The 13648-nt window shown below is 40.3% G+C and overlaps 1 protein-coding gene across 1 annotated transcript in view; it reads right to left on the bottom strand.

The window, feature by feature from the left end:
* LOC135932111 (major histocompatibility complex class I-related gene protein-like) overlaps nt 1-2601 on the bottom strand; it is a 44838-nt gene extending 42237 nt beyond the window's left edge. The window contains exon 1 of the mRNA XM_065470297.1: nt 2474-2601. Within this exon, the coding sequence (XP_065326369.1) occupies nt 2474-2601 (128 nt within the window). The remainder of the gene's footprint in view (nt 1-2473) is intronic.
* Nucleotides 2602-13648: the final 11047 nt, after the last annotated feature.

Raw genomic sequence — 13648 nt, forward strand, 5'->3', positions numbered from 1 at the left:
GGGGCATGTATTCAGTATTCTGTTATTGAATACATTTTAAAAGTAACCTTCCCAACACTGCGCACTAGGGAGTTACAACACGGAATGCACTGGGAGCAAGGGACGAGGACGATTGGAAAATTGCACTTTTGAGTGAATTGTAGGACTTGCCTGTCTATTTCACTGTAAATAAACGCACTGTGTTTCTGTGAAGAAGAACCGCGCCTGGGTCCCTCTTTTCCGTTACAATAATAGTGTCTACATTAGGGCTGATTAAGTCTAATTAACAATAAAACCTGACAATAGAGGATCTTGATCTTCTTTGATAAGGGTGTGTGGCCAAAGGATTACATGATAAAAACTGTCATAAATGTTTGTGAACTAGATTATTTGAGACTTTAACAATGGGCATGAATGCAATTTTGAGCTTTTAATGATGTTTTTAGGCTGGGTTATTTTTCCAAAGTTTAGTGAGCGTATGAGCACCAATTTAAATGTAATGCATTTCAGTGAGAAGGATTCACCATAGCCACCAACAAAATAAAGCTTAACTGTGTTATTTTATCACAAACCATGATGTTCTTTCTAAACCTAAGCCAGTATGTCTAACCTTAACCAAGCCCTTTTAATTACATAAGCCTAACCAAATCATGAAAACATATTTTAAATAGAATATTTAAAAAGTACAAAACGTCTGTAAAAATATTTTATTTCATGTTTTTAAGAGTGGAAAATATTACTTTAGGTTCACACATGGGCACAAATCAATACGCATGAGAGAAATGTGTATTGAGGAACATGAAAAAATAAAATCAATAGATCTAAAGTTTGTGACTTTTTCATGAACTGGCATTAAACCAGTTTGTAATATTCGGTTGGAATCAAATGTGGGTATTTTTTTTCTTTTCAGTGGTAGGAAAAGGAAGTTCTGTGCAGGTTTTTGTCCTTTTTTGCTACACATCTTTTTTCTGTAGTAGCAGTCTTACTTATGTGTAGTTTGAACAACATAATTCCTACACAAAACAAACATAAACGTTTAGTTTATTACATAGAAGAATAAGGGAGTGAATGGTGCTGTAAAAGCAGGTAGAGTTTTGGCACAACTTAAAAAAGACAACTGAGAAATCAAGATCATTATCATTTACAAAAAAATGGATGGGTTAAGTTCTATGTCTCATCTTTATATCCTTCAGTCCGTAATTTGAGCCCACAGCATCTTGGAAATGTCCGCTTATCCCTCTGCATTCCTTCACACATAATTGTTTCTGTCCAGAAAACATGTCTTCTACCCTCTGGAAACATTAGACTACAGAGCCTTTACACGTATAAGCATAATTGTGAATGACCACGGCAGAACCGGGTGTGGATTCATGCTTTGTCGCATCTTTATTCAACCACTTTTCCAACACTGTACACTTACACTGTACACTGACAATGGGCTGCAGCTCTTCCACTGCTAGCCACACACATCAACAACAACCCCATGACAGGACCCTACACCACTTTTAAGCTGGTGAGGCATGATTGCGATGCCGCAATTTAGTTGCATTTTACTAAATCTTGCCAAGTAAATCTGATATTTTTTGATTGTGGATCACAGTCTTACCTGCAGATGCAGCGTGACAAAGAAGGAACAGGATCATTAGCTTCGCCACCATGTTTAGCGCTTGGAGTTAAACTGAAAAAATAACAAGACTCAGTTGATTTTATGTTGGTTTTACAGATTTGTTCAGTTTGAAGGTATTTCCTGGTTCAGGTTACATTTTCAGGTATGCTCAACTTCAGCTGAAACCAAACACAGCCTTAACTCTAACTCGTACTATTTAAGTTTGACTGTCAGCAGCCTCTTTTCTTTTAATAAAGAGGGTTAAAACTTGTTTGTACCTGTTTCTGCTTGTGTGCACGTGTGTGTGTGTGTGTGTGTGTGTGTGTGTGTGTGTGTGTGTGTGTGCGCGCGCGCGCGCGCGCGCACATGGGTGGCTAGCTCACAGAAAGCAAATGATTATGATTGAGTGTTGATGACAAAATGAAATGAATACAGATTAAAGAAAGAATCACTAAACTGCTAATAGTTAAGTTAGTGAAGCAAATTATTAAACCAACCAGCAATAACGTATTACTGATAAGGGTGCTTTAAATTTTTCATTAACAAATTGTATGAACTTACACTAATCAGGCATATTAAGACCACTGAAATAATTAACACTGATTATCTTTTCATCATGACACCTCTTAGTGGGTGGGATAGGTCACAGAGAAAGTGAACATTTTGTCCTCAAAGGTGCTTTGTTTGAAGAAAGAAAAATAACTAAGAATAGGAATTTCAATAATTTTGAAAATGCCGAAATTGTGATTTCTGGATGATGGGTCATCTCCAAAACTGCAGCTCTTTTTGGGTGTTCCTAGTCTGCAGTGGTCAGTATCTATCAAGACTGGTCCAATGGACCACAGGGCAGTGGGTCAAACAGATGGTGGGCAGGGTGCAAGGGGTCACCTGTGATGGTCGTGGTTTTCCTGAGACAGGTGGATCTGGTGATGGCCTCCAGGGATGGAGGCACCCAGTGATTTTGGGGGTGTTTTTATTACTCTCTGTTCAGCCTTCCCGTTCTCAGTAGTGGCCATGTCAGAGTGATTGAGGCAATTTTGTGAAGAAATCTTTGATCCAGGAGCAGGTGGCAGGGAGGACATGGAGGTGATCCTGTTTGGTGGTGAGGATGTCTGGGATTATGGTGTTGAACACTGAGCTGTAGTACACAAAAAGCACCCTCACGTAGCTCTTCCTGTTCTCCAGATGGTTCAGTGCTCTGTAGAGGATGATGGCATCCTCCGTGGACTGATTTGCTCTGTAAGCAAACTGGTGGGGGTCAAAGGAGGGGTTTCGACAGTCTCTAATGTGCTGAGACACTATCCACTTGAGGCAAAGAGGCTGCATAGCTGCAGACCAGTCAGGGTCCCCATGCTCACCCCTGCCCACTGCTGAAAGTTCAGTGGGCAGGAAAATAATGAGCATGTTAGCATCAGACCTGGACGACGAAGCAAAGAAAGAAGGTGGCCTGGTCTGATGGATCAAGTCTTCTTTTACATCATGTGGATGACCAGGTGCATGTAAGTTGCTTAGCTGGGGAACACCCGGCACTAGATGCACTATGGGAAGAAGGCAAGCTGGCAGAAACAGTATGATGTTTTTGGGTAATGTTCTGCTGGGAAACCTTGGGTGCTGCCATCAATGAGGGTCTTACTTTGAAACACACCTGCCTAAGTATTGTTGTAGACCATGTACAGCTTTTCATGGAAACAGTATTCTCAGGACACATTATCCTCTTTCAGCACCCTGTCAAAGAACATCTAATTCAGGAATGGTTTGAGGAGCACAACAGTGAGTTTGAGGTGTTGACTTTGTCTCCAAATTCCCCAGATCTGTGTGTAGGACAAACAAGTTTGATCCATGGGTCCCTGACCTCACAACCTTCAGGACTTAAAGGATCTGTTTCTAACATCTTAGTGTCATATACCACAGCACACTATCAGGAGTACAGTTGAGTGCATGCTTTGACACTCAGCTCTGCTTTGATTTGAACTTTTTCTGGGTTGTGGGCCACGCACAATAGTTAGCAATGAAAGAGTCATTGTTTAAAAAAAATACTTGATAGACGAAAACTTAGATTGAAATCACACAGAACAGAGGCTGATTGGCTCACCAAAGGCAGTAAAAAATGGCTGGAATACAGTAGTAATATCAGAGTTTGACAGCATGGAAAGGCAAGAGAAAGAACAGACAAGAAACCCAAATGCTCAGGAATGCAGCCACATAAGTGACTACAGATCTTCTTTGTTAAACCTCCAGATTTCTTCATTATCTTGAGCACATCTACTTTTGAGCAAAACAGAGGCAAGTAAATACCTGCGTTATCTAGTTATTCTGGTTGAAAGTGCACTGCTTGGTTAGCCAGATGGTCATTTTTCCAAACCTGCAGAGGAGAGGTGGAGATTATGGGGGTAGGTCATGTGATACTGTGCAAGCAAATGGTGACACTGTGGAGAAAGGTAAGACAATAAAGCTCTGGTATTTATATAAAAAAGAAGTGCACATTACAATAACAGGTGCCTGTGTGATAATGAAATGTATCAGGTTAGTATAGGACCTGTTTCAAAAGGGCTTGTCATCAGAATCACCCCCCTCCCCCAGGAACGTGCACCGAACTCAACTTTTTTTTCTCTAAGGTAGATACCAAAATACCCACATGCCCACATGCAAATATAGATAAAGTTGTCAACATACTTTAAACACTATTCCTGTCATTACTTTTGTTTGCAATGTATGATTTAGGAAGTTGTGTTAAATTAAGTACATTTCTTTTCTGATGGCACCATATAATGTAACATTAAAGTTAAGCCAAATTAGGCCAAATGAAAGAAGGTGTGTGTATTTTATTGTGCATTTTCCTTAAAGGAAATCACTTCCAGGAAGTCCTGTAGTCTTGTCTGTGAAACAGAGACCATTGTCTAACCATTGGGTTCAATGTGGACTCACTTTCCATTATCCACATTGCTCATGGTTTATGGTTATTTTCATAAGATGAGTTTTATGTCTAGACATTAAAGTGTTTAATTTTTCTTTCTTTGTTTTTAGCACCTCTTTTGTTTTTCTTTTTTTTTTTTTTGAAGTTTTAAAGTTTTAAGTGAGCTGCAAGACAGTCTTTGGGACCTGCAGTAGATTGTCTTAATGTGCTGCCCTGAGGTTTACTATTCTTTGTAAACTGATTTCATCTAAATCTAAGCAGATGTTTCACAAGTTGTCTTGATAGCTATATTTCCATCCTTTACACCAGGGCTGTCAAACATTACATGGTGGGACACATACGGCACACTTTGATCTTAAGCAGGCCAGACTAGTGAAACGTCCCTTTCTGTCAGTGTAAAGAAGTTACATATTGAAATGTTTTTCTACATGATAAAGAAAAAGCTGCTGTAACGAAGAAAGAAATCTGTCAGCAAAACTCTCTGGACTTAAATTGTAGAAATAAAGGTGCAAAATTACAGAAAATAAAAATAAAATTCTGGTAGCTAATTTTCCAAACTGGCTAGTTTCTTTTGTTTTTGTTTGTTTGTTTGATTTTTAACTCTCTTAAAAAAAAAAAAACAGAAGCTTTTCTGTTTTTTTAAAATATCTTTTTGCTAAATCTGTTTACTTGCTCTTTAATCGTTTGCTGTTTTAGCTGTTTGGTGGTTGTTGAAATGTTTTTTGTGAGCTTTTACACCACCCAAAAAAATTATTGGCTGCCATTTGCCATCCCTGGAGGCCATGGAGATTCTCCTGTCTAGGGATGGGTACCGGTGTCCGGTGCCATGATGGCACCGGTTCTGACATAAACGGTAGTAACCAGACCGAAAAGCAGTGCACATTCCGGTGCTTTATTTCGGTGCTTTTTTTTTTTTCCTGAGCCAATTCTAGCCAATCATTTTACTGCAACAAGTGCTTTAAGCTGATACTGTGATACTGTCAAAGGAGGTAACACCTCGAATCCGATGAAACACCTGGCGACGCATAGCATTTTTTTAAAAGCCGAGAAATGCGCCGTGTTTGATAGCTTGCTGCGAGACCTCACACCGAGCACATCTACTGCGGGTGTGGTGCCTGTTATCGGACCCGGAGTTAGCAACATCCCCCAAAAACCCGAAGAGTAGAGTCCTGGCCCCTAGCCCTGCCAGTGTAGCAGAAATGATGACGATGATGATGGCAGCAGCAGCTGTTCTTCTCTGTGTGAGTAGCTTAATGTTGTTCGTGTGTAATTTACGTTGAGTAGGCTAACCACATTATTACATTAATGCATGTAAGGTGAACTAGCAAACACCGTCATAGTTACATGCGGTAGTCTTCTTGGTTGACGGCAGATACTCCCTTCACCCTGGCCAAAGAGGCTAAAATGACCAAAGAAAAAGTTGAAAACAGCTAAACATGAGAGGTTTTTGGACAAAGTTTGTGTTTTTTCAATTGTTAAGCACTGCTTCCAGCCAAGAGTGATACCATATATGCCCTATAGCTGCAGAAAAGGCTAACATTGTTATCTTTTTACAAAAAAACAGCTGAACATGAGAGGTTTTCTGACCAATTTTGTGTTCTCCATTCTTTAAGCACCGGTTTGAGCACCGTTTAAGCACCGGCACCGTTTCAAAAGTACCGGTTTGGCACCGGTATCGGATAAAACCTAAACGATACCCATCCCTACTCCTGTCTCAGGAAAACCACGGCCATCACAGGTGACCCCTTGCACCCTGTCCACCAACGTTTGACCTGCTGCCCTCTGGTCGGTGCCCCTGGCACAGCTGGACTGGCCATCGGGAATACTGGACATTTGCCTGGTGGGCCCATGGTGATTTTTCATTTTTATGGGCCCATATTTTGGACTGGGACAAAAAATCGTCCGGGCATTTTGACTAGAGACCGGCCCACCAGGTATTATAGGAAAACCCATAAAGCCTTTGAATGAAAACAAACGGTGTTGTGACAGTGATGTACATTGTCTTGTTGGTATATGTATGATTTCTAGGGATGCACCTATACGATACCGGTATCTTTTATCAGCCTCGATACCACATTTTCTAAAGTACTTGTACTCGTTAAAAGTCCCCCGATATCGGGGACCAATACCACGGTCTGAGAAATGTCTCTGCTTGAGCGGCATGTAAGGGGTTAATCACAGGCGCCGAGTGCCCACCCCCAGGCCCCGGCTGCAGCTCGGGGCTGGGAGAAGGCAAGGCAAAACATATCAGCCGTGTGCAACTATTTCAAAGTGAACGAAGACGCGAAAACAAAGGCGGACTGCATATAGTGCTCAGCGAAATTGTCCAGTGGAGGCTCAAAAGGTAGCACATTTAACACAAGTAATTTAATCAAGCACCTAAAATCCCAACACGACAATGAGTACAAAGAGTTTACCCACGCTTATTTACCCACGCTTATTAGCACAGAGGAGCATAGCTGATGCTACAGCAGTGGGACGGAAAATAGTTGGGCATTTTAAACATTCTGCCTTAGCCTACTCCCGCCTCGAAGACATCCAGGGACAGCTCAACCAGCCAATAAAGAGACTGCAGCAGGACGTACAGACGCGCTGGAACAGCACGCATTACATGCTCCAGTCCCTCATTGAGCAAAAGCGAGTGCTGGGGGTGTATGTGTCCGAGCATGAACTCCCTGACTATCTCACTGCTCACCAATGGGCTCTTATGGAGACGACTGTTGCCATCCTCGCCCCCTTTGAGGAACTAACTAAAAAAGTGAGCAGCTACGATGCACTAGCCTCTGATGTCATCCCAGCTGTGACTGTAATAGTGAGACTTCTAAACAGAGAAACAGACGAGAACCACGGCGTCAAGACAATGAAAGCAACTTTACTGGCAGCTGTCAAGAAGCGGTTCAGTGACGTCGAGACCAACCCACTGTACTTCACCTCCACCATACTTGACCCAAGGTAAAGTCTGTGTGCTATAGGTATTCAATGATAAACTACAGTACTAAATGTAAGATTATTTTACATCTGAAATATTATATATTTGTAACTAAAATACACAAATACAAATGTATGCAATATATATAATATGAAATACATTTCCCTTATTACTACCAGAAAGTCAAATGGCTGGCATTTGTCACAGTGGTTTAGGGGAAACTAAAATCAGTCCTATTTTTCCACATATTAATACATTTATGAATTTTGTGCAACAACACTGCTCCAGAGGCCAAGCTGCACCTGAAGCAGGAGCTGCAGATGATGTCCAGAGCTGAGGCAGAGGGGAGTCGGGCAGAAGCTGCAGAACCTCCTGCTAAACTGTTCCTCAAGGCCCAGGCCAGCACTAGCAGCAGTCTAGACACTGTATTTGACAACATCGCTAAGGAGCAGCCCCAGGCAGCACAGCCGCTGGTAGCAGGTGAGCTCGACACATACCTCGGAGAGGCCCCAAGCCCTCGTGAAAACAGTCCTCTGAAGTACTGGGGTGTCAACAAAATCAGGTTCCCCACTTTGGCTAAAATAGCCCGTAAATACCTCTCAGCCCCATGTAGCAGTGTGGAAAGTGAAAGGCTTTTTAGCTCAGTGTCACACATTATAGATGAAAACAGAAACAGTCTGACTGCTGATAATGCAGAAAAGCTACTTTTCTTTTTTTTTTTTTATAATTTTTTATTTTTCAATAGACATTTAGAAACAGACCTTCATAGCATATACATCACATGGGGATACTTCTTGCATCTGTTGTCTGCCCTTATTGCTGAAATAATATTTTAGTTCATATCCTGTTTATAAAAAAAAGAAAAAATAAATAAAAAAAACAAAAACAAAAACAAAAACTTACAGCCATACCAACAATTGAAACAAACAGACAGAAAGAAGAAAGAAAAAAAAAAAAAAAAAAAAAAAGAAAAAAGGAGGAAAAAAAAATAAATAAAAATAAATATGTACTAATAGGGAGTGATCTTACTCTTACATACTCTCATACTTCATAACTACTGGTTTGTGAAAGTAAAATCTGGCCTATGAGGCGTGACATATTTGACCCATTTTTCCCAATATGATGTAAATTTATCCAATTTGTGATTAACAAAAGCTGTTATCTTTTCCATTTTATAGATGTCCATTGTGATGTCCATCCATAGATTTATGGTTGGGCTCTCCGGTGATAACCATTTTCTGGTAATACTCTTTTTACAGGCCACCAGCAAAATATTTACTAAATGTTTATCGCTTTTCGGCCATTCCTGAGGTACGTGTCCAAAAAACATAGTCTTACTCTCAAAGGGTATTTCACATTGGAAAGAAAAGCTACTTTTCTTAAAGCAAAACCTGCCACTCACTTTTCTCTCCATTAAGTGAGTTGTCCACAGTTCTATGTTGGTGGATGTTGTTAGTTTATTCAAATATTGTGCACTAAATAGCAAAGATGTTTATTAATGCCCCTTGTGTTGTTCAAAGCGGCAGAGTTTACAATAAACTGAAAAGAAAATACTTGAGTTGCACTGACACTGTTTAATTTTTTTTTCATAATTATTTATTCTGTAATATGTTGCATACAACATGCTTTTCATTTTAAATAAATGTTCTTAATTCCAAACCAGTCCCTTGTTTTCATATCTTAAATATGATCAACCTATCTCTAATAATCGGCTATGTACCACAGGCCTTCAAGGTGGCTGTAGTTAAACCTTTACTTAAAAAGCAATCTCTAGACCCAGCTGTCTTAGCTAATTATAGGCCAATCTCCAACCTTCCTTTCATATCAAAAATCCTTGAAAGAGTAGTTGTCAAACAGCTAACAGATCATCTGCAGAGGAATGGCTCATTTGAAGAGTTTCAGTCAGGTTTCAGAGCTCATCTCAGCACAGAAACAGCTTTAGTGAAGGTTACAAATGATCTTCTTATGGCCTCTGACAGTGGACGCATCTCTGTGCTTGTCCTGCTAGACCTTAGTGCAGCGTTCGATACTGTTGATCATAATATCCTATTAGAGCAATTGGAACATGCTGTAGGTATTACAGGTACTGCGCTGCAGTGGTTTGTATCATATCTATCTAATAGACTCCAATTTGTTCAAGTAAATGAAGAGTCCTCTTCACACACTAAGGTCTATTATGGTGTTCCTCAGGGTTCAGTGCTAGGACCAATTCTATTTACATTATACATGCTTCCCTTAGGCAGCATCATTAGAAGACATAGCATAAATTTTCACTGCTATGCAGATGATACGCAGCTCTATCTGTCCATGAAGCCAGGTAACACACACCAATTAGTTAAACTGCAGGAATGTCTTAAAGACATAAAGATCTGGATGGCCGCTAACTTCCTGCTTCTTAATTCAGATAAAACTGAGGTTATTGTACTCGGCCCTGAAAATCTTAGAAATATGGTATCTAAGCAGATCCTTACTCTGGATGGCATTACCTTGGCCTCCAGTAATGCTGTGAGGAACCTTGGAGTCATTTTTGACCAGGACATGTCCTTCAAGGCACATATTAAACAAATATGTAAGACTGCTTTCTTCCATTTGCGCAACATCTCTAAAATTAGAAATATCCTGTCTCAGAGTGATTCTGAAAAACTAGTTCATGCCTTCATTACTTCCAGGCTGGACTACTGTAATTCGTTATTATCAGGATGTCCTAAAAACTCCCTGAAAAGTCTTCAGCTAATCCAAAATGCTGCAGCAAGAGTACTGACAGGGACTAGAAAGAGAGAACATATTTCTCCTGTTTTGGCTTCCCTTCATTGGCTTCCTGTTAAATCCAGAATTGAATTCAAAATCCTGCTCCCCACTTACAAGGTCTTAAATAATCAGGCCCCATCTTATCTTAATGACCTTGTAGTACCATATCACCCTATTAGAGCACTTCGCTCTCGCTCTGCAGGCCTACTTGTTGTCCCTAGGGTATTTAAAAGTAGAATGGGAGGGAGAGCCTTCAGTTTTCAGGCCCCTCTTCTGTGGAACCAGCTTCCAGTTTGGATTCGGGAGACAGACACTATCTCTACTTTTAAGATTAGGCTTAAAACTTTCCTTTTTGCTAAAGCATATAGTTAGGGCTGGACCAGGTGAACCTGAATCCTCCCTTAGTTATGCTGCAATAGACGTAGGCTGCCGGGGATTCCCATGATGCATTGAGTTTTTCCTTTCCAGTCACCTTCTCACTCACTATGTGTTAATAGACCTCTCTGCATCGAATCATATCTGTTATTAATCTCTGTCTCTCTTCCACAGCATGTCTTTCATCCTGTTTTCCTTCTTTCACCCCAACCGGTCGCAGCAGATGGCCGCCCCTCCCTGAGCCTGGTTCTGCCGGAGGTTTCTTCCTGTTAAAAGGGAGTTTTTCCTTCCCACTGTCGCCAAAGTGCTTGCTCATAGGGGGTCATATGATATGATTGTTGGGTTTTTCTCTGTATTTATTATTGTGCTATCTACTGTACAATATAAAGCGCCTTGAGGCGACTTTTGTTGTGATTTGGCGCTATATAAATAAAATTGAATTGAATTGAATTGAATTTTGTTTTTGTTAAATTATAGGACTAAAGCTGTTACCTGTAAATTTAAATCATGTTTTTTATTAATAACTCGGTATTAGTATCGGCGAGTACGGAAATGCAAGTACTCGTACTCATACTCGTTTCCAAAAAAGTGGTAAAGGTGCATCCCTAACGATTTCTATACATTTTACATCAGATGAAAACTTTGGTTGTAAGATTCAGATAATTATTTATTAAAGCTAAGCATTTGAAATGAGAATAAGAAAGAAAAGTTTTGGGGGTTTTTTGCCCCCCCCCCCCCCTTTCCCTGTTAATGCCCTACCTGCTCCCTGGCAAAACTTTGCTAGACCCGCCCCTGCACAGTTACCAGCTGTCAGCGACATAGAAAAGGATCCTGGTGTTATTTGTCTCTCAAAAACAATTCATAACTTCCCTTCAACTCATTCATGTCACCTAAAAGGTAAACCTGTTTCTCCATCACCTGTTCAGCTCTGATGATTCAGTAAGGACATCTCCTGGTTTCATCTTCATGTTTCCCTCTCACATGCAGTGATGGGAAGAATGGCGTTACAAGTAACGGCGTTACAAGTAACGGCGTTACTAACGGCGTTACTTTTTTCAGTAACGAGTAATCTAACTAGTTACTATTCCTATCGTTACAACGGCGTTACAGTTACTAACAAGGAAACGCGGTCCATTACTATTTTTCAACAAACAGACGGTTGACGCTGTGTTCAGCTTACCGCATCTTATATCAGCTGCACGGAAGTAGCTGTAAGTAATCTGGACGCTACAGCTTTAAGCAGCTGCGCGCTCCCGCGGACGGTAATCACGGTCACTGTCTAGCACAACACCTGGAGCTCAGGGGGCAAAACAATCGCATGAGTGCTGCTGTTTGACTGAGGAAGAATAAAGTAGTCGTGGTAAGTCAATCACATGACCACTTAAAGACAAAGCAACAAGGTGATATATACCAGTTTATAAATTGTGTCGATAGGCCACGTAAAACCAGAGTCATGATAAACAATATATATGCAGCGTTTTTTCTTCAATAGTTTCGCCACGTTAGCGCTAGCAAGCACTCTCTGCTTATGAGCAAAAAAACAAAACAAAACAAAACAGGGGAAGTTTTAGGAGTGACGGAGAGAGAGAGAGAGAGAGAGAGAGCAGAAAAAGAGAGAGAGCAAGTTTTGAGATGTGAGAGATTTGTGTCGTTTAGCGTGTTTGAAGTGTGTAGTTAATGTGTTGTCTTGTGTAATTAGTGTGTAGTGTGGTGGATAGTTTTGTGTTGTGTGTCAGAACAATGAAGCGACTGCTGTCTCCAGGTAGGAACAGGAGTGATACACCTGCTGCTGTCAGACCTGCAGGTATCAGGCTGTGATGTTCTCCTTTGTACTGGACAGAAAATATTTTTTTGGAGTGGCACAAATAATTTGTGTGCCATCTTATTGAATGCAGAACAGCTGATTGTTCTGTAAATAGTTTGAAATGGTTATTTAAAAAAGGGTAAAAGGTAAATGGATGCAAATAACTTTGTTGTTTGCAAAACTTGTGCATAGTATTTTAAAATTGACCATTAATATTTGCATTGAAAGTTATGATTCATTAAACATGTTTATGGCTGTTACAATAAAAATATAACTTTTTCTACTCTGATTTTATGTTTTTTGTCTGATTTTAGATTAATTCTGGTTATACAGTATGACAAAATGAGAACATAACTGTAAATTCAGGCACGTGAGGTTGTGCTAAAAAGAATGATACCAAACAAGGCAAAGTAAATAGTTTTTAAAGGTAATATGTGGAGGGAAAATCAAGAGTAGTAAAAAAATGGCCAATTATACCCTGGACCCCAGAGGGTTAAACATTTTTTGTTTTTTTTAAAGTAACGCAATAGTTACTTTTCCAAGTAATTAATTACTTTTAGAATATTGTAACTCAGTTACTAACTCAGTTACTTTTTTGAAGAAGTAACTAGTAACTATAATTGAATTACTTTTTCAAAGTAACTTGCCCAACACTGCTCACCAGATATCCAAACCAATATCATGACCAGCAGCTTTTACAGCTGTGGCTCCAGCAAACATCAGCTGATACTAGAAAGTAATATTGAATACATTCTAACAACAGCTTATCAAGCTAAAAGGGGCTGCTGTTGTTTAGTGCAACATCCGCTGGTTTCCTCTTTCTGGTGGGCGACAAACAAACAAGAGAGAAAAGCAGATTAGCTGATCATTGATCAGTTTCATGATTGAAGTAGCAACAGGAGAGGGAGGGGGAGAGAATGAAGAGGCAGCTGTGCAGCGTAAATACGCAGAATAACTCCAGCTTTGTGTCTTTTTTTCCATTCTAGCTGAAGTACGGGACAAATCGCGTTCCTTTTCACCTCAATACTATTTTCTTCTGTTTGTCTGTGATAAGATTGCTTTCAGAGCCGTTGCCCAAGCAGGGGGGAGGGGGCATCCAACCTCCTCGGCTGTAATTGGTCCAGCCCAGAGTCGATCATGACCAATTGGCCAATCCACCACCTTTCATTGTCAATACCATTAAAAAAACACAAAAAAACAAACAAAAAAACAAAAAACATGGGCCCATAAAAATGAAAAATCATCAGTCCAGCTGTGGAGCAGGGGCGGATCTAGCAAAAATGCCTGGGTGAT

Source organism: Pelmatolapia mariae, linkage group LG22 (assembly GCF_036321145.2).
Source record: "Pelmatolapia mariae isolate MD_Pm_ZW linkage group LG22, Pm_UMD_F_2, whole genome shotgun sequence".
NCBI lineage: Eukaryota > Metazoa > Chordata > Actinopteri > Cichliformes > Cichlidae > Pelmatolapia > Pelmatolapia mariae.